Raw genomic sequence first — 25439 nt, 5'->3', positions numbered from 1 at the left:
TTGTGGAACATAAGGAATAGCATGGAGGACATTAGGAGAAGGAAAGGAAAAATGAAGGGGAGGGAATCGGAGGGGGAGACGAACCATGAGAGACTATGGACTCTGAGAAAGAATCTGAGGGTTTCAGAGGGAAGGGGGTGGGGGGATGGGCTAGTCCGGTGATGGGTATTAAGGAGGGCACGTATTGAATGGAGCACTGGGTGTTATATGCAAACAATGAATCGTGGAACACTACATCAAAAACTAATGATGTACTGTATGGTGAATAACATAACATAATAAAATTAAAAAAAAAAAAAGGAACTCCAGGCAGGATGTGATGGTGCCTAGGGGTGCAGTGGGGATGCTGAACTGATCTGAGTCTCCCCATGGAACTGCAGTTCTAAAGGCAGTCCCTCTGTGCGGCTCCGTGGATTCCTAAGGAACACCAGGGCGTCCTTCGGGGCAGTGACAGGCCCCTTCCTACACAGCTATTGCTGCGGAGGGAGGGCTTGACCAGTTCTGAGAGGAGAAGGAGAGCGGCCACAAGATGTCCCCACCACACTCTACCTCAGGTTGCTCCTTCCCATCGTCCCAGGAAGGCTGCAATTAAATTCCCGATGACTCTTAGCCAAAGAATCCCCCAAAGTGGGGCTCCCACAGAGCTCAAGAACTGATTCTAAATTCAAACTGCCTAAAAAAACAAAAAAACAACAAACAAACAAAACACCAAAACCCCAAAAACAACGATAACACAGACCAACCAGATCAAATGGCCATGAGGTTGTCCTCTGATCCCAGGGTCATGTCCAGCAGCCCAGCCCTGCTCGGTTCAGTTCCTTCTGTTGGATCTCTGACCATAACCAGTGTTGCTGAGTGTGGCTCTGAACCTGGCATCATCGTGATCACCTGGCTCTGAGCTTAACTAACACCGTGGATGTCAGTGCTGGTGACAGCTGCTGGTGTTGCTAATGTTTCCCACTCTCAGCGCTCGGGAGACACTTGCCTGGCGTACCTGTTCTAGATCAGGGCTTCTCCAGCCACAGTGCACCTAGAAATCCTGTGCAAATCTTACTGCACATAGGCTTTGATTCGGTGGGTCTGAGGTGAGCCTGCGTTTTGAACAAGCTCCCAGGTGACGCCAGTGTTGCTGGTCTGGGGACCACACCTTGAGATTATTTCATTACCAATGAGCTGGAAGTACTGGGATTAAAAACCCCTGGTCTAAGGGGGGGGTGGCTGGGTGGTGGACATGGGGGAGGGTGTGTGCTGTGGTGAGCGCTGTGAATTGTGTGGGACTGACGAGTCACAGACCCGTACCCCTGAAACAAATAATACATTATATGTTAATTTAAAAAAATGAAAAAAAAAACAAACCCTTGGTCTAAAAGGATAGTGACAAAATTATAATGTTGGTTCAGAGCTCACAGTTTGCAAAGACTTGGCAGAAGAACAGTTGGAAGCTTAGGAAGGTGAGGAGACTTAGGAAGGTGAGGACAAACGTTAGGGGACACTGGATCCCAGGCCTCCCAGTTCAGGTGGAGGGCACCTGCCTACATTCTGCTCACGTAAATCTACCTTATATGTGAAGTGCAGGGTACCTCTGTACCCCTAAAAGTGAGAAGTCATCAAAGAAAACACAGGGGCAAAGCCTTTTTTTAAATTATAAAAACAATTTATGCTTATTGCAAAACAAATCAGAAGACAGAAGTATAAAGAAGAACATTTCACAGAGAGAAAAATCATAGCTAATATGTTAGTGTGAATCTGTCGAGTCTTTTTTCTTCTCCACAGACACATACACATTTTTGAAAAACTGGGATCATGCTATATATATTGTTTTATGATGCTTTTTCTCTTTTAACATTCTATCATGGGCATTTCAACAATCATGTAGAATAAACCTATGGCTTCATTTTTAAGGACTGCATTGTATTTCATTATACCAATTCATTTAACCAATCCCTTGTTGATGGACATTTGGTTTTTTCCAGTTCTTTGATATTACAAACACTGCTTTGGTGACATCATTTTATATGCAAGCTTTGGGCCATACTCGATTATTTCCTTAGACTAAAAATGTTAATGGTTCAAGAGGCAAGAGGCAAGAAAATTCTGATAAACTGGCGCTTAGCAAGGTGGTGTCATGGCCCAGCTGTGCATCAGAAAGGAGCCGTGTCCCCACCCCACCCCCAAGCCCACCCTGGGGATTTTTTTTTTTCTTTCCAACCTTCGCCAAAGTGATAAGTGAAACTGGTATCTCATTGTTTTCATCTGTATTTCTTGGACTGTTTGTGAAATTTAACTCATTTTCATATGTTTCTCGGCCATTGCCACCTCCTCTTTGACATCATCAACATTTTAACTAATATTTGCAAAACTGAAACCGAAGCCACTTTTTTTGAAAGGCAGACAAGTTGGAAAATATTAAGAACAAATAACGTGCCATATTGAGATTTTTATTATACAAAGGGCTCTGCAGGTGACCAAAGGAGCAGGAAAATTGTGGTTAAGAACACAAGCAGAAGGGGAAAGTTTCAAATCCCAGGTCTGCCACTTACTCTCTGTGACCTTGCCAAGTTGCTGAAATTCTCTGAGCATCAGGATGCCAGGAGGGCGAGAAGGAACCAAGCAGGTTGTATGAGGAGGACCTGGCACAATGAGCAGGCCACAAATGGTTGTTGTTGTTAGTAAGGAAACACCGAAAATCTCCAAAAAAGTAATGGACAAAGGAGATGAACTGAAAGTCACAAGTAGGAAACACAGCCAATAAATAAGCACATGGCGAAATGTTTATCTCCTTTAATAACAGAGGCAATTAACACAAGGTGCCACCTCCCCGCTTTTTAAGTGAACAAAAATATTTCCGAGGATAATACCTGATGCAGCGGAAGGCGGGGTCAAACTGAGCTGCCCACATTGTTGGTGGCTGTGTCATCTTATAACGTTTGTGGAAAGCAATTTGGCAACAGGTATCATCATGCAAACATGTTCACGATCTAGACATTTCCTAAGGAAGTAATTCAAAATATGGAAAAAGCGATCTGTACAAGGACGCTTGTGCGAGCATTGTTTATAATGGGGAGAAGAGCACGTTTTCTGTTTACAGAAAGGGTAAAAACCATAGTAGAAAATACACTCTGGGTGGTGTCAGGTGTTTCCGTGAAGTAGTGTAATTTTTCTGTGTTAAAAAGGGACATATAAACAATAATTTCAGCCTCTAAATAGTCCTAAAGCCTGTTTTAATTCATAGTTGAATGCATTTCTTGGGAAAAGCTTGTAGAGCTCTACGAAGAGTGGTCAGATTGAGGGATTTAAACATTATCTTCCTAAATCTGTTCATCCTCCGGTGGAGCCTGGGGAAAGTGGAAACTAAGGAAAGAAAAAAGGGGGAAAGTATTCTCTCATCTGTAAACTAGATTTTTAAATGTTTGGAGGAGAGAGGCCAAGCCAGCATTGAAACCTTCTCTCTTTAAGCCCCAGGCCATGACAGCACGGACCCCGCGGAGCGAGAAATCAGAGCAAAGGACTCCCAAAGCGGTGAGTTCAGCTGCCTGTGTGTGAGCAGCGGCGGGATGAGTCACTTCCTCGCTCACAGCCACATCTGTGTGTGCTTTGTGGTGCAGGAGAACCCCATCAACACCTCGGGAAGGCAGGACCACGCAGAGACGACCAGTCCAAGCTGTGCCATTTGCCATGGGGTCCTTGAATGGTGAGGGCTTCTTGCTGCTAAATCCCCAGGGCAGGTGGGAGCCAGTGCAGGGATAATAGCTCCGGGGAGAGTGGGCGTCAACTTAAGTGAACAGGTGCCAGAAGCCGCTGGCCAAGTTACAGATCGCAGATCGCAGGGCTGGGCATGCCCCGCCTCCGTCCCGATTCACAAATCCCTCTCACGGTGGCTCTTGAGTGGGGTGAGCATCAGAGTCATCGGGAAGATTGTTAAATAATGCACACGCCTCACCCTCACCTACTGTGTCAGCCTCACCGGGGCTGGAGCCCTGGTAGGAATACTTCTTTTAAATCTGCTCAAGTGATTCTCAGAAGTCCCCTTGGTTAAGAATCATGGCTACAGCCCACGAAGGGTGGTTTGTCCTGTAGGCTCCGTCAGAACATTACCCAGACGGGAGGTGGTCGTGCACCATTCACAGAGCAGCTTCTTGTGATGAGTGAAAATCTGCCCCTTCCCTCCCTCTGTCCCCAGTCCCACTGGAAATAAACCCAATCCCACCTCTCGGGGTTCACTTCTCCCCGTTCTTGGGCAAGAAATCTTCCAGAGGTTAAGAAGCTGTAAACTGTGTCAAGAAAGCATCGATGCAAAATCCTAAGGAGAAATCCTTAATGTTCTTGAAACTTTCTTTGGATCAACTGTTAGCCCATGTGGATTCAGAATCATTTATTTGAAGCTTCTGTCTGTTAGTGAGAGGCGCTACCTCCATGCTCAGGAGGCACCGTGGATGCGGGCCAAAGCTGGGCTAATTTACCTTGGAAAGGTCAAGAGTCAAGGAGGGAGGAGCTGTTTAGCAACCATTATTACATGTCCATAATGGGCTCTAATAGAAGCAGATGACAAGATCTGAAGCTCGAAAGGATTCCACCCCGGGAGCTTGTCCTAAGTGTTCTATTGAGTGTCCACCCCCTAAAAAGTGCATGGTGTTTGTGCTGAAAACGACCATGTGTTATCTGGTGAGGACCATTACTTTAAACCAACACGCCAGTCATTGGCTTTGACTCTCCTTTAAATATAAGGGGCAATAATGATGCCTACTCCCTGAGTCACCCCAGGCCCACTATTTTTATTTATTGAATGAAACCTCAGTTTTGGAATTTTAAAAATTGTATTAAGTATAATAAAAATAGTTTGACATTTAAAAAACATTTTGATTAAGCATTCGAGGTATTAAATACTTCTCTTCCAAATCCCTAGTCTAGACCCTATAGAGACTCTTAAGTATCAAGTCAGGGACTGGTGTTCCAGACTAAATTTTCTCTTTTATGACGGACAAGAGGGAAGGAAAAGCACAGCCAAGTGTGAAATCAGATCTAACAATGAATGTACCACTGGGGTGTGATTTATAAATTGAAATCTTGGTAAACTACATAATACCTGAGGGATTAATTGAACAAAGGGCTACATATACTCTTTACTTTTCTAGAAGATTAGATATCTCTCAGATGGGACATGTGCTTTATGAAGTTTGCTGATGTTTGAGGGATATTTATATATATGCAGATTAATGATATATGCTACAGATAAAATGCATATCCCTTTGTGCTATGTCTGATGCAGGATTTTGTATTTAAGAGTACGCTTCAGCTACTTTGTCTTCTTGGAAAACTGTCTTCTCAAGTAGAATTGCCCTTAGCTTTTATGTTTGGCAAGAAGATTTTAGTGCACAAAGAAGTTTAAAAGAGGCAGAAAAAGAAAGTCATGTGTGGGACTGAACTCCCTTGAAAGAGATCCAAGTTTTCCACTTTGGAGAGCAGATGTTCAAATGCCCCAAAGGTGGAAGGAGGAGACAGAAAATGAGGTGTTAGAAAATATGTGAGTCAGGAGGAAAGCATGTTTTTCCAAGGGGAGGGGAAGGGCCCAGCTTCTCAGCCCCCAGCCCCAACAACTCCAAGCACAGCGCCTGTCTCCATGGCAGCCAGCAGGCCTGGGCAAGGTTGGGGGTGCTGCATTCACCAAGCAACGTCTGGAGCTTGTCCCCCCTTCCCTGCCCCCCCGCCTCCCCTCCCCATCCCTCCCTCCAGGGGAATCAGTCTCGTTCCTCTCACCAGCTATGTCCGGGACATCAAGGGCACAGTGCCTTCCACACTAAGAATGAGCAACTTTCCTGGAGGGCTATTACTGTATCTCAGGGGCGTGTGAGGGCTTTATTAAGAATTGTGATTAATTAGAATTTTTCAGAAGGAGTTAGAATTTCTGTGAAGAAGGGAGGCTGAAGCAACAGACAGGTCAGAGAAAGTGTCCTGGTAGACAACTGGAAGGTATCTTTCTGATGCCCCCTGGTGGCCTTGTACAGCTAAAATTAACCCAATGTGCTCCCACCGCTTTGGGAACAAAGCGCCCCATACACACTGGACAAAATCCAGCTTGCTGGGCGTTCTGGACACACTCAGCTTGCACTTGTGGAGCCAAAGCCACATGACCTAGCACTGCCATGGAGCACAGCTTCTTCCCCTGGTAAGAGTTGATTTTGAGACACGAATATGAAGAAAACCCCAAATCTTATAATTCCGTATTTCAAATTTCTATATTGCATATGTGTGCATGGTGATTAGATATCATCCTCTGGGGAACAAAACAGATTTGCTTTTTAACATTTAGTATACATATTCTTACCAGGCCAAGCGGTGCTGGGTGCGGTTTCTTATAGGAAGGCTCTCAAAAGGGCGGGCAGCTCTGTGTTGAGGACAAGACGCCACTCCTGTATCGTCCCAGGCCCTGATCTAAGAAATTTAACATTTCAGTTTTACCGGTACGCTCACAGTCTCCAGGAGAAGTGGGCTAAAAGTTTATGGGATCTTATGCACCTTTTTCAGGAAGGAGAACATGGAGAAAAAAGGGCACAGAAACACCAACTGCGGAAGGTGTCCCCCTGCCATTCAAGAAAAGGCACAGCACGCAGGTTCGATTCTCAGTAAGTTGAGGGGCCCGGGGCTGTGGTCCGTCTCCATGGGTCTGCTCCCTGCAGGCAGCCCATCTGCCACACAAAACAGCTTTACCTAGACGAGGGTGTGGCCTATTGTATTTTTTTTTTTTTGCAATATGTAAAAAATTAAAAATGGAATAGATTCAAATGGATCAAATGTGGCCAGACAGGGTGAAAGTGCCCACCTGTGTTTGTGCAGGAGTCCCGGGACTCCATGCACTCAGTTGTGAGGTGGCCTCCACTCTGGGTGTCATCCTTCCAGCATGACCCAAAATCCCCACCTGGTGAGCTTCCTGGCCATGGGAGACTTGCTGCCGACTTGTCCATGCACATTTCACAGAAGCAAAGAAAATTGCTTCTCCTGGGAGGAGACTGGGAGAGCACGCAGGGCATGGAATTCAATGATTTTTAGTCAGAGGAGTTTTCCTCCAAAGGTAGTTTAAGCAGAAAAACATCCCGTGGCAGAACCACCCTGGTTGAGGAAGAGGTGAGGCCAAGGCCTGCCTGTTCAGGCAGCTCCTGAGCATGAGAGTCCCCACCCGAGTCTGGTCTACCCTGTTTATACACGAGAACCGGGGCCAGAGACCTAACGAGGCTTGTTTACGCTCATACAAGCTGTGGGCCAAGAGCCTTTCCTTTGACACAGTGTTCTTTCTGTTCTGTCATGTGTAGTTCTACTTCTTCTCCGTAGACGATTCATTTTCTTCTTCTTCTTTTTTAAAGATTTTATTTATTTATCTGAGAGAGAGAGAGAGAGCACGAGCAGGGGGAGCAGCGGGGGCAGAGGGAGAATCAGACTCCCCGCTGAGCAGGGAGCCTGATGCAGGACTCTATCCCAGGACCCCGGGATCATGACCTGAGCTGAAGGCAGATGCTTAACCGACTGAGCCACCCAGGCTCCCCAAAGATTCATTTTCTAATAGTCATAGTAATGTTTCATCAATTGAATACCCACAACACCAGATGCCGTACCAGGACAGGCTTTCCAACTGTGGTCAGAAGGCTCTGGGGGTCCCTGAGACCCTTCTGGGGGGCTGTGAGACCCTCTCTTTCGCAGCTACATATCCGTGCAAGGCCAATACTGCAACTGACTGAATGCAGGTGCAGCCATCGAATCCAGCTGCCTTCTAGTAAGCCAGGTATTCAAGACACTTGCCAAAACATAAAATACTGCCACTCTTCTAATGCCTTTCATTTTTTTTTTTTTTTAAGGTTTTATTTATTTGACAGAGAGAAAGACAGCCAGAGAGGGAACACAAGCAGGGGGAGTGGGAGAGGGAGAAGCAGGCTTCCCGCAGGAGCCTGACGCGGGGCTTGATCCCAGGACCCCGGGATCATGACCTGAGCCAAAGGCAGATGCTTAACGACTGAGCCACCCAGGTGCCCCATGCCTTTCATTTTTAAAAATAGCTTTTTTGCATTAAAAACCTGTTATTGTGGGGCGCCTGGGTGACTCAGTGAGTTGAGGGTTGGACTCTTGGTTTCAGCTCAGATCATGATCTCGGGGTCATGGGATGAAGCCCAGCATTGGGCCCTGTGCTCAGCATGGAGTCTGCTTGTCCCTCTCCCTCACCCTCTGCCCCTCCCCACTCTGCGAGCTCATGCACGCATGCTCTTTCTCTCTCTCTTAAATAAATGAATACAATTTTTTAAAAAACATTTTAAAAAGCCCGGGTGCCTGCGTGGCTCAGTCGGTTAAGCATCTGCCTTCAGCTCAGGTCATGATCTCAGGGTTCTGGGATCGAGTCCCGCGTCGGGATCCCTGCTCAGAAGGAAGTCTACTTCTCCCTCTCCCTCCCCTTCCGCTCCCCTTGTGCTCCCTCTCTCTCTATTAAATAAATAAAATCTTAAAAAAAAATTTTTTTTTAAAAACCCTTATTTTATCAGCATGAAATGAATTTACTGTTGGTTTTAAATGACATAATAAAATATTTTTAAATTTTTCAGTTTAAAATTCTATTTAAAAAAAGCCTTAGGACTTTCCTTTCAGTCTTGGGAAGATCTGAATGATTCTGCACAAGCAAAAATGACTTTAAATTTATAATAGATCCCTCTCTACCAGTCCATCTTCAACCGACTGAATGTCATATAATAGCTCTTCTCCAATGCAGGGTGAGATTTTTCACCACAGGTACAAAAAATGGCATATATTATGATGATACAGGATAGATAAAAACTATAATAAGTAAAGCTCTTTAGGGTTCTCAATTTTAAGAGTGTAAAAGGGTTCTGACATAAAAAATTTGAGAACTGCTGACATAGTGCATAATATTTAGCTATCCTTAAATCCCTGTAAGTAGGAATTATTATCTTTATTTTACAGATAAGGAAATGGAGGCTCAGAGAAATTCAGTAACTTGCCAAAGAGCTGGTGTATTTCTACTGCTGTATAGTGAAGTATCCCAAAATATAATGGTTCAAAACAACAAACATTTTCTATCTCAGAATTTCTATGGGTCAGGAGTTTGGGAGCAGCTTAGCTGAGTGATTCAGCTCCAGTTCTCTGATGAGGTTGTAGTCAGATGCTGGCCAATACCACCATCAGCTGAAGGCCTGACCGGGACTGGAGAATCTGCCTCTATGATGGTTCACTCACATGGCCATTGGGAGGAGGTTTTAGTTCCTCACTGTGTGGGCCTCTCCAATAGGCTGTTTGAGTGTCATTATGACATGGCAGCCAAGTGATCCAAGAGAAAGACCAACATGGAAGCTTCAGTGTCTTTTATGACCTAGTTTTGGAAGTGATACATCATCATTATCACTTTATTTGTGACAAGCAAGTCACTAAATCCAGCCCACACTCAAGGAGAGAAGAATTAGGCTCTACCTTCTGAAGAACATATCAAAGAATTTGTGGACATATTTTTAACCATCACTGCTAACTAATGGCAGACCCAGACTTCAAACTCAGGTCTATCTGAACCTCATGCTCCTTCCACCATACAGCCTTCCCAGGGAATGCCTTCAATCCTTTATTGCAATTTCCCTGAGTTATGGATTGAGAAGGAATTCAATGACTTTTTTTTTTTAAAGATTTTATTTATTTATTTGACAGAGAGAGAGAGAGCGAGAGCAGTAACACAAGCAGGGGGAATGGGAGAGGGAGAAGCAGGCTTCTTGCCGAGCAGGGAGCCCGATGTGGGACTCGATCCCAGGACCCTGGGATCATGACCTGAGCCAAAGGCAGACGCTTAACGACTAAGCCACCCAGGCGCCCTCAATGACTATTTTTTTAAAGATTTTATTTATTTATTTATTTGAGAGAGAGAGAGAGTGCATGCACGAGTGGGAGGAGAGGAGCAGAGGGGAGGGAGAGAATCTCCAGCAGACTCCACACTGAGCATGGAGCCCGACTCAGGGAGCTCAATCTCTTGACCCCGAGATCACAACCTGAGCCAAAACCAAGAGTCAGACGCTCCACCAACGGAGCCACCCAGGCGCCCCTCAATGACTACTGACTGAGATATGGAAAAGAAAAAACATCTCTAGAGCTCACCCCATTGTGACTTACTCTTTGAAAGATAATGTTACAGGGGCGCCTGGGTGGCTCAGTCGTTAAGTGTCTGCCTTCGGCTCAGGTCACCATCCCAGGGTCCTGGGATCGAGCCCCGCATCGGGCTCCCTGCTCGGCGGGAAGCCTGCTTCTCCCTCTCCCGCTCTCTCTCTCTCAAAAAATAATAAAAATCTTTAAAAAAAAAAAGAAAGAAAGAAAGTGTTACAAATGAGCATAATCACCAGAGTAGCAAGGCAGGTAGCGTCGGCAGAGTCTTTGTCCCCTGGTCTCACCTCTCCTGGAGCCGAGATGTGCTCACTTGTCTGGCCCAGGCTCTCACACTCTAGCCTTACCTGCAGGGCTCCATCGCCCATAGCCTGCCAGGTCCTAGACCTGCACTAGACACACACGCTCTCTACTACTAGCCCCTCTGTGGCACAGGTAACGGCAAAACTCTAATTCAGTTTCCCATATCGGCTTATGGAATTGATGTAGAGAAAAACCATCTTTCCAACTGTCTGGGTGACAAAACACAAGCTCTTGGCCACAACAGGGTCTGAGAAAAGAATGAGGGTGTATCAGGGCAAATCTGGAAAAATATCGATCTTGCATTTGTAATTGGTTCAGTGGGCCACGTTCTCACGGACCCATCCATTCAGCAGACCTTCCCTAAGCACCTCCATGTGCGAGTAAATTCTTGAGGTTTTCCTATCAGATCTGTTACTTACCAAAACATCTCTCATTTGTCATACGGGGATTCCAAATGTCATTCCGAGGCTGGCAACTCCCCTTGGGAACACAACTGGGGAAGTGGATACTTTGGCGCTGACTGGTTAGAGCTGCCACACTTTATGACTCTAGTGAAGAAACTCACACTTCCTTTGTGTAACTCGGGCTTTTCCAGGTTCTGCTGCAGGCCCCAGCTGCTCTTCTGCTTCTGGGACTAGATTGCAGAATAATAAATGTGAGAACTGTGGCACTAAGAGTCATAATTCCCGAAGAGTCTGTGGCAAAGAGCCACTTGAAGGTGAGCGTGACGCGGGGCCCTTGCACGGAAGGCGTAAGTGGGGACAGCTGCTGTCCGCGGCAATGAGTTGTATTTTTCATCTTTTCTTTTTAGAATTTCATTACAGATACAACATGCCGGGACAGAATTACTTAAATCCTAACGAAAGAAGTGCCTTTGTCAAACTCTGCTTTTTAAACGAAAATAAAAATTCTTCACCTTGTAAGTACATCTGCTGCACGATCTCATCTTTGTAAGCAGGCTGGTCTCCCAGGCGTGCGGGACCCGCATCACACCGGCCACTGTTTCCCTTCGGGGGGGGGGGCTGCCCTCTCCAGCCTGCTGCCTGGCTCTCCAGTACTCACCTGAGGCCCCCCGCATCCTGGATGGCCAGAGGCTGGGCCGGGGCTGGGAGATAGGAAATCCTAGCAATAAAGGACTCCGAAAGTTATTAAGTGCTAACTCAGTGTAGGTTGATAACAAATAATAAATATTTGCTACACAAATGACCAACTGAAGAGTCACCACTAGTATTGCTATCATTCAGGAGTGGTGAAAGCTTTAAATATGTCCCTACTAGGGCACCTGGGTGGCTCAGTCGGTTAAGCGACTGCCTTCGGCTCAGGTCATGATCCTGGAGTCCCAGGATCGGGTCCCGCATCGGGCTCCCTGCTTGGCAGGGAGTCTGCTTCTCCCTCTGACCCTCCTCCCTCTCGTGCTCTCTGTCTCTCATTCTCTCTCGCAAATAAATAAATAAAATCTTTAAAAAAAAAAAAATGTCCCTACTAAAAGTCGGCATGTAAAGAAACAGACTATTTTTATACTCCTTAAACATGCTAATTTCAATGCAAAATTTTGCTGTCTTTGGAAAAAATTAAAAGCCCACAAATATTTATTTATAAAGATGAATAAGACAAGGCTCCTCCCTCCCCAAGGAGTTCACCATTTATTGAAAGGAACTCGTATCCAAGTAAGGGAAGTTCGTGGCAAAATGCGGTGCTAGAATTAACAAAGTCAGAGTGTGCTGAGGGAACAAAAGGGAGGGAAGGAAATACTCTGTGCTTTGCTTCTGACCCACAGCCATATCTGGTTCTCTGACATCCTCTCCTTGTGGGAAAGTTCATACCTCCGGCACTTTCTCTCCTTATCTGTGGACAGGGCATCAGGGAGACTGTTTCTTATCTTTCACAATTGCCAATTTCCAAGATGAAGGAATGCCATTTCCCAGATTGAACTCAGCTGTGCGTCCCCTATACACCCCCCCCCCAGCTGCCAAATCCTTCACGTGCATGTATTCTCTCGAGATGACAGCCACTAAAACTCTGCAGAAGCAACAGAGCAGATTTCTTTACTATCTCTTTGGCCTTTGGGTCTACAGTCCGTGAGACTTGTCATTCCAATATATGAGGGAATGAAGGATCAACTGAGTCATCTGAAGTGTGACTTTGAGCTGCATTAGTAAATATATAGTGGCCAAGAAGGTAGAAGTCATAAGGAGGCATTGCTCAGTGTTGAAAAGAACCTTCCAGAAATTGGAATGCAGTGGGTTGTTGTGGGAGGTCCTGAGCCCCATCTGTAGAGATGTCTCTACAGATCCCATCCGGAGACAATGTACTTTGTCAGGATGTTGCAAACCTGTAGACCAGACTAGAACTGGACAAGATGACCCTATGATCCTTCCCAACTCTGAGCTTCTATGTTTCAAATAAAATCCAGATTTATATTTGGAGACTAGCAAAAGATTAGGACTGAACTCTTTAGTACCTCTGCTCATCACGACTTAAGTTCGGGTGGTCAACATAACTAATTTGGACTTTCTGGCTTCTGCTCTGCCTTCCATGTCTGAGGGACAATGTCTTCCAGTTCCCTTGTCAAATGGGACCCTCCTGAGGGGGAATGAAGCCTAGTTACGAGAGATTGGTGAATAAGACAGGAGACCAGGGAAGGACAAACAGCAACAGAGAAGGCATATTTATTGGCCATCAACTCTCCTCTTCCTCTCCCTGGCTTTCTTCTTGTCTTCCGTGGTGTCTTTCCTACGTTTATCTTCTTTTCTGTTTAGTCTCTATTTTCTGGAATTGTCTTAGTCATGTAATTTAGTTTCTGACTCCTAGAAACCTTGCTCATGGGTTTGGAGAAGACTTCAATCCCCGTCAAAGGGATTATCTATCCCTCCACTTGTCAGATGAAGTAGTTGAGTCCACAGAAGTTGGACGGCATGCTCAGATGTCACACAGCTAGCACCCAGCGAACCTAAACCTAGACTCCTGGTCTTGTGGCTACTGATAAAACTCCCTTTAAAAGTTGAATTTCTTAAAATAAATAAGTTGAATTTCTTTTCCTGAATTCAGAATACTTGATAGAAAGTTCTTTGTTTTCTATGTTCCCTAATTTTCTTACTTCTTAAAATTTCATGAAATATTTCCTTCATACAGAAAAGTTCGGGAAATGATACCCATATATCCACCATTTGGGGATCATTTGTGATGCTCTGAATTTAATCATAGCTAACATTTTTCAGCTTGTTCAAAACCAGAACGGATCTGTTCCCAGACATCGAATCCAAAATCCTCTCATGATGAACATGAGCCCATACCAGGAAAGTAAGTATTATTTTATTATTAATAACAACAAAAATGACTACCAATCAGTTGGGTACATACAATGTGCTTAGTGCATGAAATTACTGGCCCAAGATCACCTAGATCATAAGTAGTAAAGCCAAGATTCAAACCAAAGTATGGCTGGTACTTCAAACATTCATTTATTCTTCAACAAGTATTTGGGTGTTAATAGCAGCCTCTTGTGCCGGGTTCTGAGGACACAGTGAAAAATTAAACTACTGTCCCTGCCCTCATGGAAGTTACTTTTTTGGTAGAAGAGCCAGTCTTTGTAAGTGCCAAAAAGGGGGTGTACTGAGTGCCATTACTTAATTTGGAGGTTCAGGGAAGCTGAACACCAAAGGATAAGTGTGAATCAACTAGCAAGGGGATGTAGAGGTAAGAGTGAAGACATTCCAGTCTAAGAGAGCTTGCTGGAATGGGAAGGCCCCTTGGCAAGTTCTGGATCAGTGTAGTACGCATGGCTGTGGGCCATGATGGGGCTGGTGAGGGGAAGCTGGTGGGATGGGTAGGGCCAGACCATGCAAGGGCTTGTCGGCTACAGGAAGGATTTCAGACTCTTGAGTATAATAAGCCAATGAAGGTGTTTGTAAAGTTTCCTAGTGTTTTAAAAGATCATTCTAACTACCAAAGGAGTGGGAATGGAGTAGAGGAGTCAAGGATTGGAGCACAAAGGCCAAGTAAGAGGCTGGTGCAATATTCCAGGTGAAATGTTGGTAGCTTGGCCAAGGGTGGTAGAGAAGGAAAGAGAGAGGTCTAGTATTCAAGAGCTCTCTAGGAGGCAGAATCAATAGTGTAGCAGTGGTTAATAGTTCAGGCTCTGCACTCACTCACTCAGTCTGAACTCACTAGCTCCTACGATAATGCAGTGCAGTGTTTAAGAATGTGGCCTCTGGCGAGGTCTTGGGTTTGCATCTCGGTTCTGTGTCCTTGAGCTGGTTGCCTGACCTCTCTGTGCCTCCCTTTCCCCACCATTATTTCCCCATTATTCCCCAAATGGGAATCATAATAGTGCCAAACTCATTGAGGATTGGGTCAATACATATAAAGCACTTGGAAAGGTACCTGGCATTCAGCAAGTGATGGCTATTATTGTTGATCATGGTGACCGATTGGAGGTAGGGAGACAGAGGACTCTGAAGCCCACGCCCTTTCCACTGCACCACACTGCCCTGCTCTGCCTGGAGTTCTTCATTAGCTAGGGGCTCCTTATGCTCATGTTCTCTGATGCTCTCAACTGGACAATAGATCCAATGTGTTAAACTAACCTGCGGAACCAACTCATGTGAATATGGTGGTGGGGGTGGGGGGGAGGATGAAGGGAGGCTTTGGGTCACAAGCATTTGAAGCCAGACTTTCTGGAGATGACTGCTACAAGTGTCCTATGTACCAAAGAAGTAATGCTTAACAGAAGGAATCTCAAGCCAGGGGGACGTGAGGATGGCTCCATGGCCCACCTGTCAACAGGCAATGTCTTGTGGCATCTCTTAAGGCCACTACTCATTGTTGTGCGAAGCATAGCACCACGCAGTGCCCTTCGCATACACTGTGAACGAAACCTCCCAGAGCTATGCAGTGCGCAACTGCAACAACTGTACGTGGTGACACTGGCCCCCCTTATTCACCCAGACCATCAAGAGACAGAGTCATACTTATAGTGTAGTAGGCAAGGGGAGCCTGCTTAAAGAGGTGCTGCTTTTATCTTTCTACTGCTGCTGCCTCCTTACTTTGTAAGCTCACTGGTGCTAGAAGGAACTCAACTCAAAGTGCCTGCAATTGGCAGATTTGTGTGCATTTGTTTTATAAATATGCAGGGTAGAAGGTTGGCCCGAAAAGAATGAAAACCTAATAAAAATCAGAGTTTTGCCTCTTTCTGTGGCAACGGAAGAAGAGACAGATTCTGGGAGAAAACACCCTTCATGGTTGTGGAACAAACTATTTCTGTGGTCAGCCACAACAGGACTATAGGCGAAAGGCAGAGAGAGCACAAACTCCTCACCCCCAACACACACACACACACACAGCCATTACTGAACCACCACGAGCTCGAGGGGAGAGGGCAGTTTTATACAAATATGCTTTTGCCCTCCAGAAAAAATCTTAAGGTTTTCATGACCTACCATTCAGACCTTGCTACAACCTCACCCCATTTCCACTCCTGCAGGATTTCTGGAAGCAAATCCTTAAGCAACTTTGGCAGTATTGAAGAAACAGAATCTGAGGTGAGGACTTAGAAAAGAAAAACAAAAACATTCTAGAATCCTTGCAGCTTGTAAGTATGGTCTTGACCACAAAACCTTTTAAATTATTACAGTATGGGGGCACCAGAAAATGCTCTGCTAAATACAATTTGTGCTCAGCACTAACACAGAGACACACAGCCTGAGCAGCCACATGGTTTGTATTATTCCTAAATTGGTTCCAAGGGAAATTTCCTGGAGAAAGTGTTTTGTGGGTGGTGCCTCGGCTACAGGATCCCTTGGGCCAGGAGTGAAGGCAGCAGAGACTGTTTCCAGCCGCTCCCAAGTCTGTTCCAGTGACACTGGGGTTAGAACTGCCTGGTTCCCAATTTTCCAGTCAAATCCCAGGCCACTTTCAAATGCTTCCAACGCAAGCACTAATCCCCCTGGGTGCCGTCTCAGGGGTTATGACTCCTCCGTCCCCTTCGACGGCCCCCAAAGAGCTTGCCTTCTTTCTCACAGATCTCTTCCTCTGTGGCAGGGCAACAGCCTGGCAGGTTGCTGATCTCATCCTCTGATTCACACTCATCGGTCATGTGTTGGGTCTTTTTTTTTTCTGTCCCTTTCCCTAAAAAATATATTCCATCTCAGACTGGTTTCCTAGGAAACCAACTGTCAAAAACAGGAATAGACTGGGTGGGAAAAGAATACTCCAAAAATTCCACCTTGCAATGTTTAATAATGAGATAACCCAATTAACAGAAACAGTAACTTTAAACAAAATGTGTGGACTTTTCCTCTGTAGATTTTAAACTCGTCTTTGGATCATGCCCTGAGGACAGCAACCATTTTGAAAGACACTACTGATCGAATGATTAGAACTGTTGCAGAAAATCTTGCCAAAGTACAGAGATGGAGGAATCAACTGAAATACTAGTTTGACCCAAGGCAACCGAGGACTTAAAAAAAAAGAGAAATGCAAAGAAAACTCATCTTCCCCCCAAAAGTATCTTATACCATTTAGGAAGGTGACTTTCTAGAGAAAATACCAAAACTGTAAGAAATGGGGGGGCACCAAGTGCTTAAAAGGAAAAAACAATGGACCCCGATTCTTAAAATTGAAATCAACAAGTATTTATTTTAAAATAAATCTGTTATTCCTAACTCATAATAAAAGAAATCAAAGCAATAAACTAGGAGTGCCTGGCTGACTCCATGGGAAGAGCATGCGACTCTTGACCTCAGGGTCAAGAGTTCGAGCCCCACCTTGGGTGTAGAGATTACTTAAAAAAAAAAAAAGGATAGAACCAAACTATACCTTTGCCTATAAGTATGGCAAAAACTAAAGTTTAGAAAAGCCAGTGTCAGCGAGGCTGGGGGTGACAGGTGCTCTTGTACCCTGGGGATGGAAGTGTAAATTGGTGTAACCTGGTGGGAAGGCAACTTGGTATCAAATCCTACAAATGTAAAAGCACTTGCCTTCTGAGCAGAAACCCCACTCTTAGCAATTACTTCATAGGTGACTCACACAATAGGCCATCGTATTACACATGGGTGGCCACTGGAGCACTGAGGGTAAGAGCCCCCAAGTGGAACGATCTAATACTCTGTGGGGATTCATAAATAACGACAGGCATACAGTTAATGCTCTGCACCACTGGAAAAAAATGAGGTGGATAATCTTGCAAGATAGTGAAAAAAGGCAAGACAACTAATAATGTATGTAGTGTGACCTCATTTGCGTATGTTTTTCAAAGGGCATACGTATTTTCTGGAACGATACACAAAAATATTCAGTGGACCTCCAGGAAATGGAAACTGGGCATCGTTCAGGGAAGGAAGAATCTTTACTTTTACTTTCTGTATGGTATGAAATTCTTACAGTATGTTTATAATATAAATTACATGAAGATCTCTTGAAGTCAGATGCAAAAATGTTAGTCCTAGATTAATGAATTTGGGACAAAGTGAAGACAATTCACTAAAACTATGTACTGGGGATTAACTAAATGTATAGCATTTCATGTAGAATGTCAGAACAAGATTTTGATTTGCTTCTTTAAGACTGCTTTATAACCTCTTTAATGACAGAGCAGCACATGATTGGCTCTTTCCCTGCTTCCTGAGGTCTCTATTTACTCGAAACAGTCAACAAATGGTTTCCCAACCCCCAGAGCTTTGCTCAGTGGTAAAGAGAGTTGAATCCATTCCCACTTTGAAGATTTTTGTGGCCAAGGCAGCTGCTATTTGTCTAGCTGGCTGGAGAATGGGCTATTTTTAACTTTGGGGCTTGGAAATTGGTTTAGGGTGCCTTAGAAGAGATAAAGCAGAGGCCAGGCTGAAGATGTCTCTGACTTTGTGGCTGAAGGTACTTGGTACTTTAAGTCTTGGCACCATAAGGTAGAGAGTGAAGGCTGGTAGTAGCATTTTTTTTTTTTTAAGATTTTACTTATTTGATAGACATTGCGAGAGAGGGAACACAAGCAGGGGGAGTAGGAGAGGGAGAAGCAGGCTTCCCGCTGAGCAGGGAGCCGGATGTGGGGCTCGATCCCAGGATTCTGGGATCACAACCTGAGCCAAAGGCAGACGCTTAACCAACTGAACCACCCAGGCGTCCGTGGTAGTAGCATTTTAAGAGGAAAAAAAAAAAGGGAGCTTTAACTGTGTATATGCTAAGAGGCTTCTAGATTCATCACTTACCTAAATTTAATCACAAGTTGATAACCTGCTTTGTGTGCCAAGCATCACTATCCTGTCCCCAAGTTTAAAATTACACTTCCCTGGCTTGAAGGGTTCTCGTATGATTCATTAGTTCTTAATCTTTTCTGGGTTCAACCGTCTTTGAGAAACTGAAGAAAGCTATGGAGTCTCCCTCCCCCATGGTCCCCTCTTGCAGGGAAAAGGGATATAAGAACACACACAATTTTTAAAAGTTCACGGACACCTAAAGCAAACCCACGGAACCCAGGTTAGAAAGGACCACCATAAATGAATGTTCCTAAACCCTCAACTAACCTTTAGAGAAACATTAACTATCATAATCATTTATTTAAAAATATGGCTCATCTCTGCTTTATTAAACTAGATCCTAAGTGTAACTTTACATTTCCTTAATGATTGAGGATTATTATGAACCCATCACTGCAACGTACTTAATCCAAGAAACAGAAACAGGGCAATGTCCTTTGCGGCTCAGATCCAAGAATTTTTGTGTCTTTGTGAACGGCTGATGTTTTTATTTTTTTGTGAATATGGCTGAACAATGGGAATCCACTATACTTTATAAACCAAGCGCATTTCAACAGGAAGCAAGCGTGGGCTTCCGAGATAGCGAATAAATGGTTTCAGTTAGTTCTAACAGCAAAATATCTCTTTCGGGGTCTTATCAGAATCGGTAATTGCTAATTCTGGAGGTGGAATCAGTTTATGCCAGGAATTTATGTGAGATGGCAACTTATGTCTTCAAATTCAGCAAGAGATTTAGGAAACACGATCTAATTCTAAGCCTAAAGTATATGTAGGGTGGAGGCCTCAAAGGATCTCACATCACTGTGATGGGACAAAGTCATCAGTGAGGTGTTAAGTGACTGAATGGGCCAGTGTGTGCTGCCACCGCACTCTCGGTTCCACCTGCCACAGGGCACTGGATCAGTGTAAATCTCTGTTCCACATACATACTAACTCTGGACAGTAACCAAGGTATACAAGGGCCTCAGATACAACGCAGACGCCAAAAACCAACCCTTTCACTGGCAATGAACTGTTCCCATGTTCGATGCATGGAGAGAGACTAGCCTTGCGTCTCCACACGCACACCCAGGTTAAATTACATAACCTTTTCGTGCCCTGGTTTTCTCGGCTTCCAAATGAAGATGATGATGATAATAGTGCCTATCCTCACAGGATTAAGTAAGAAGATTAAATGAGGTAATATAAGCACTTTGAAACACTGCCTGGCACAGATAAAGCTCTAAGTAAGCACCTGCATATTATTATTTTGTTATCACTACCTAGTAAACTAGCAAGTTATGAAATTAATAGATCAAAAAATAACATTCCTATATAAAAGATGTTTGAAAATAAGGTAAAAGATCCAATTCATATGGAACCACAGAAGACAGATATGGCAACTGCAGTACCTGTATGAAGAAAATAAAGGTTTTGAAGGTCATAAAGATTTAGGTAAATAAAAAGACATTCTATATTCCTGAATTTCAAGTTTCAATATTATAGAGCTGTCAATTTTTTTAGAGATTTTATCTATTTATTTGAGAGAGAAAGTGAGCAGGGGGAGGGGCAGAGGGAGAAGCAGGCTCCCCGCTGAGCAGGGAGCCCGATGCGGGGCTCGATCCCAGGACCCTGGGACCATGACCCGAGCCGAAGGCAGATGCTTAACCGACTGAGCCACCCAGGCGCCCTGGGCTGTCAATGCCTCTTAAATTAACCTATAAATGTATTGCAAACCTAATGAAAATACCAAAATAAGTTTTGGTATTAACAAAATGATACTAAAGTTCATTTAGAAAAATATAATAGTTAGAAAATCTCTGAAAAATAAGTGATTTAGGTGTGAGTGGAGATTATATCTGTCACACATTAAAATATAGCACGAATTAGGGGTGTCTGGCTGACTCAGTTGGTGAAGCATGCCACTCTTGATCTTGAGGTCATGAGTGCAAGCCCCACGTGTGGCATGGAGCTTAAAATTATTTTTTAGACTTTTTTTTAAAAAATATTTTATTTATTTATTTGACAGAGAGAGAGAGAAAAAAAGAGAGCACAAGCAGTGGGGAGCGTCAGGGAGAGGGAGAGGGAGAAGCAGGCTCCCCGCTGAGCAGGGAGCCCGAGCTGGGGCTCAATCCCAGGACCCTGGGATCATGACCTGAGCCAAAGGCTGATGAGACCCTTAACGAACTAGCCACCCAGGCACCCCTAAAATTTTTTTAAAATAAAATATAGCATGAATTAAAATAGGGAAAAAGACATATGAACTATAGGTCAGTAAAAGAGAATTCAGAAATAGACCAAAATACAAATATAAATTTAGTCTGTGATAAAGGTAGTATTTCAGACTAGACGGGGAAAGAGGGATTACCCAATGAAATCTGTACAATATCTGGCTGTTTAGGAAGAAAGCTGGATCCCTGTTAAATACTGTATCAGTCAGGGTTCACTGTAGGAAAAGAAAATCCGCAGGTATTTCAAAGAATAGAAATGAACACAGGTCCTTAAAAATCAGAGAAAAAGGGGCGCCTGGGTGGCTCGCTTGGTTAAACATCTGACTTTGGCTCAGGTCATGATCTCCGGGGTCTTGAGATTGAGCCCGGTGTTGGGTTCTGCGCTCAGCGGGGAGTCTGCTTCTCCCTCTGCCCCTCCCCGCTTGTTCTCGGTCTCTTTCAAATAAATAAATAAATACTATCTTTTTTTTTTTTAAAGATTTATTTATTTATTTCAGAGAGCGAGAATGAGAGAGAGAGAGAGTACATGAGGCGGGGGAGGGTCAGAGGGCGAAGCAGACTCCCCGCCGAGCAGGGAGCCCGATGCGGGACTCGATCCCGGGACTCCAGGACCATGACCTCAGCCGAAGGCAGTCGCTTAACCAACTGAGCCACCCAGGTGCCTGGATCTTTTTTAAAAACTCAGAGAAAAAGCTGAAGGGGCAGAAACTGGGGGCCAACACAGCTTTTAGACTCGGGCTGTATCATCTTCTGGGGCGCAGGGCACAGGAAGTCAGCGCCGTTGAAGCCACCAGCACTGCCTCAAGCCCATGCAGCAGGTGACAGACACTGAGACACGGCGTCTAGTTGCTACAAACAACTTCAGGTGGCCGGAGCTTGCTTGTCCACTAGTACAGCATGGCAGATGGTCTCTGCCTTCCAAATCTTGACCAAACGCCAATCACCGGCAGAACCTAACCAGTTCTGAACCCTGCTTATCTTTGAGTCTGCAAAACTTCATTTTTAGCCTTTCATCCCCTCTGGTATGAGATGGGGAGGCATGGGACATAATGCCAAGTGCTAAGAGACAATACCTGCCATACACTGTCACACTAAAGTCAATTCCAGATGGATGAATTACCTGTAAAAATAAAATGAACCTATTGAAATGTTCTAGAAGAAACAATGAATTTATTGTTTTGGTTGTAAAAGGTTATTTCTAAGTACAACATATAATTCAGAAACCAAAAAGGAAAAGTGATGGGTTTATCTACATAAAAATTTAAAATGGTGGTATCTATCAACATGTTGACTCTTGGACAACACGGGTGTGAACTGCACAGGTCCACTTACACAGATTTTTTGGACAAATATAGTACAATACTGTAAATGTATTTTCTTAACATTTTTTCTCCCACTTTATTGTAAGAATATAATAAATAATACATACAACACAAAATCTGTGTTAACCGACTTTATGTTTTCAGTAAGGCTTCTGGTCAACAGTATGCTATTAGTAAAGTTTTTGAGGAGTAAACAGTTTCTCAACAGATTTTCAACTGCATGGTTGGGGCTGGGGGGCAGGGGTCAGCTAAACCCATGTTGTTCAAAAGTCAACTATATTTAAATGCACAAATACTCTGACCAGCTATGCCATTGCTAGAAGATATTATAGAAGTATTTGTGTGTGTTTGCAAAGGTATGTACCCAAACAATGCAGCATTATATAGAAGAGCAAAACTCTGAAGATGAGTAATATATAAAATTATGAGGCCACTATGAGGCCAGGTAAAAGGAGAGATTTGAAATGAACACATTCCCTTTGTGTAACGCATGTGCAGACATATCCTTTTATTATCCAACCTTATACAAATATTACATTGTTTTTATAAAAAGTCAGCAGGGGCTATCTTGGTGGGAAGATTATGGTGCATTCTTTTTCTTTTTTGTAACTCTCTGATTTAGAACTTTTAAACTTCCCAACTTCCCCTTCCTCCCCTGCCCCCAAAAAGATAACTTTTGTAACTATACATTTATTTTCTCTTAGAATATTCACTTATTTTTGGTTTTCTACTTTAAACATACATGATTTTGAAATTATATAAAACTGTTCTTTAGAAGTATCTGGGAAGACAGTATACCCTGTGAAATTATTCTATTTCTATTAATGACAATGATTTTACACATAAAAGAAATTATGAATTTCTTTTTTTTTTTTTAAAGATTTTTATTTATTTATTTGACAGAGAGAGAGAGACAGCGAGAGAGGGAACACAAGCAAGGGGAGTGTGAGAGGGAGAAGCAGGCTTCCTGCGGAGCGAGGAGCCTGATGCGGGGCTCGATCCCAGAACCCTGGGATCATGACCTGAGCCAGAGGCAGACGCTTAACGACTGAGCCACCCAGGCGCCCCAAGAAATTATGAATTTCAATTGAAAAACTCCACTTAGAGAAAATCATGACATACACACAGTTTTTACTTTTACAGCCTTTTCATTTAAAATCAGTTCTTTCCCAAAAAACTATACTTGAGCGTAAGACAGAGAGGTATCTGATAAGTAATTAGTATGTACATAGGTAGTTGTGAAGAATTACCCACAATTCTAATATATTCAGTTCCAGAGGTGAAAAATTTCCTTTTAGAAAGCATTTTAACATTTCTGCTCATCATCTACAAAGCAGCAACACCATTTAAATTATTAAAAATGGCAAACCCAATGATATGTAACCATGAAGTCCCTTAAGAAATAGATTTGAAAAATCATTATTCCATAAAATATTTACATTGTTTAAATTACATGATAGCAACCTTGTCTTGATTTATTTTAGTTGAACATGTTAATAAGAATCTCAAAAAAAAAATATCATTATTCATCCTTAATAAAGGAGACTTTATCCTTGGGTTTATTTAGCATCTTTATATCATCCAAAAGCTTTCTGGGTGTTAAAATATGCGTAGAACCTGGTAGGAGAAAAGATAAAATTTCAGAGGCCAGAACTTAATTGGCTAAGTATATTGCTCTGTCCCTCAAATTTGCAAAGTGCCACAGCTTGGGGCAATTTAACAAAATTTCTACAGGACACATTCCTGGCATCTGCCTATACCACAGTATTTCAGGCCCTCCTCTTCATTGCACAGCATGCTCAGTAAACCACTGCTAGTACTTTGTCTACTCTGTGCAATACATTGATATGCTGACGATCAAAACTGGACGCTACTATCCCTGTGGCAGAACAGAAGAATCACTGCTCAGTCACAGGATCATTAAGCTGTGCTGCAGATCTACAGCTGGTGTACAAATGTTGCATTCCATAGAGGAGGAGAGTTTCCGTATCAGTGGCTTTGACTGAAGTTCTTAAAACTAAATTCCATATAGGACTTGCCAATGTCAGGTTCACATCCACAAAAACATTCAAAGTACTTCTGTAGTAGAAATGTATTTATGTCTCAAAAATTATTTAATAATAAGGGCAAGTCTGGAATATAATATTTTAAAGGACATTTTTAATAATATCTAAATAATAAAATATTTTGAAGCTTATTCCCTCAAAATCAGAATCTTTAAAAATCAAATTATCAAAAAAGTCAACCAGGAAAAAACTCTAGTACATCAGATAAAACACACTATGATTAGTAAGTTTTTTTGCACTCAACAATTTAGACCTACATGTAACTTACAACATAAAGTTTTGCATTTAGTTTGCTTAAAAAAAATTGAAAAGAGGAAAACATGTCTTACCAATAATAACTTCACAGGATTTATGTGCCTGAGAAACTTCATAAGCACAACGCATTTCAGAGTATGTAATTCCTCCGATTACAAAAACAATCAGCTTTGACCCATTTTTTCGGTCCTCTAAGTAATTAGTTCTGGGTTTCTGGCGAGCACTAAAAAATAAACATACACAAACATGTTAAAAACTTTTCCAAAGCCATAGTGCTTGTAGAGTTTTTAAAAAGCCTAACTCAAGCAAACTCAAATCTGGCACCAATTACCCTGATTTTATGGAAAGGACTTAACTATGGTATGACTGGAGAACCAATACAGGTTAGGTAGGACAGCCCCACTTCAAGTTTAATTTTGATCTAATAGAGAGTTTGGACAAATCACTCATAACCTAGTTCAGCACTTTTACTCTATATACGTGAAAAGTCTATGACTTACCATTTTTTTAAAGATTTATTTATTTTAGAGAGAGAGTGTGTAAGGAGGAGTAGAGGGAGGGGGAGAAAGAAACTCAAGCAGACTCCATGCTGAGCACAGAGCCCGACATGGGGCTTGATCCCAGGACCCTGAGATCATGACCTGAGCCAAAACCAAGAGTCAGACGCTTAACGGAGGCACCCAGGTGCCCCAAAAGTCTATGACTTTCTGTAGTCTTTAAAACCCTCTTGTTTCAGTGTCACTCCCATTTTTTTTTATCTTTATATATTTTTTTTTATTATGTTAATCCCCATACATTACATCATTAGTTTTAGATGTAGTGTTCCATGATTCATTGTTTGTGCATAACACCCAGTGCTCCATGCAGAATGTGCCCTCCTCAATACCCACCACCAGGCTCGCCGAT

General features: G+C 43.3%; 2 protein-coding genes and 1 long non-coding RNA gene across 6 annotated transcripts in view; 1 reads left to right on the top strand and 2 right to left on the bottom strand.

Moving 5' to 3' along the window:
* AKNAD1 (AKNA domain containing 1) overlaps nucleotides 1–17125 on the top strand; it is a 55936-nt gene extending 38811 nt beyond the window's left edge. The window contains exons 8-14 of the mRNA XM_006742049.3: nucleotides 3606–3691; nucleotides 6523–6620; nucleotides 11030–11152; nucleotides 11246–11353; nucleotides 13653–13734; nucleotides 15845–15974; nucleotides 16738–17125. Coding sequence (XP_006742112.1) covers nucleotides 3606–3691; nucleotides 6523–6620; nucleotides 11030–11152; nucleotides 11246–11353; nucleotides 13653–13734; nucleotides 15845–15974; nucleotides 16738–16869 — 759 coding nt within the window. The 3' untranslated portion in view covers nucleotides 16870–17125. The remainder of the gene's footprint in view (nucleotides 1–3605; nucleotides 3692–6522; nucleotides 6621–11029; nucleotides 11153–11245; nucleotides 11354–13652; nucleotides 13735–15844; nucleotides 15975–16737) is intronic.
* Nucleotides 2423–8771, bottom strand: LOC145720850 (uncharacterized). The gene is made up of 2 exons (XR_014144068.1): nucleotides 2859–8771; nucleotides 2423–2630 (listed from the first exon to the last, which is right to left on the bottom strand). It is a non-coding gene; the product is annotated as an uncharacterized LOC145720850 (long non-coding RNA).
* Nucleotides 17126–22705: 5580 nt separating the features above from the next.
* Nucleotides 22706–25439, bottom strand: part of STXBP3 (syntaxin binding protein 3) — a 54141-nt gene continuing 51407 nt past the window's right edge. For all 4 annotated transcript variants that reach the window (XM_006742041.3, XM_081815583.1, XM_081815585.1 and 1 more), the window contains 2 exons: nucleotides 24608–24756; nucleotides 22706–23829 (listed from right to left, as the gene is read on the bottom strand). In XM_006742041.3, the coding sequence (XP_006742104.1) occupies nucleotides 23735–23829; nucleotides 24608–24756 (244 nt within the window). In that variant the 3' untranslated portion in view covers nucleotides 22706–23734. The remainder of the gene's footprint in view (nucleotides 23830–24607; nucleotides 24757–25439) is intronic.

This window comes from Leptonychotes weddellii, chromosome 4, assembly GCF_054177405.1.
Source record: "Leptonychotes weddellii isolate Sample4059 chromosome 4, ASM5417740v2, whole genome shotgun sequence".
Taxonomy (NCBI): domain Eukaryota; kingdom Metazoa; phylum Chordata; class Mammalia; order Carnivora; family Phocidae; genus Leptonychotes; species Leptonychotes weddellii.
This window is presented reverse-complemented; position numbering and strand designations above follow the sequence as displayed.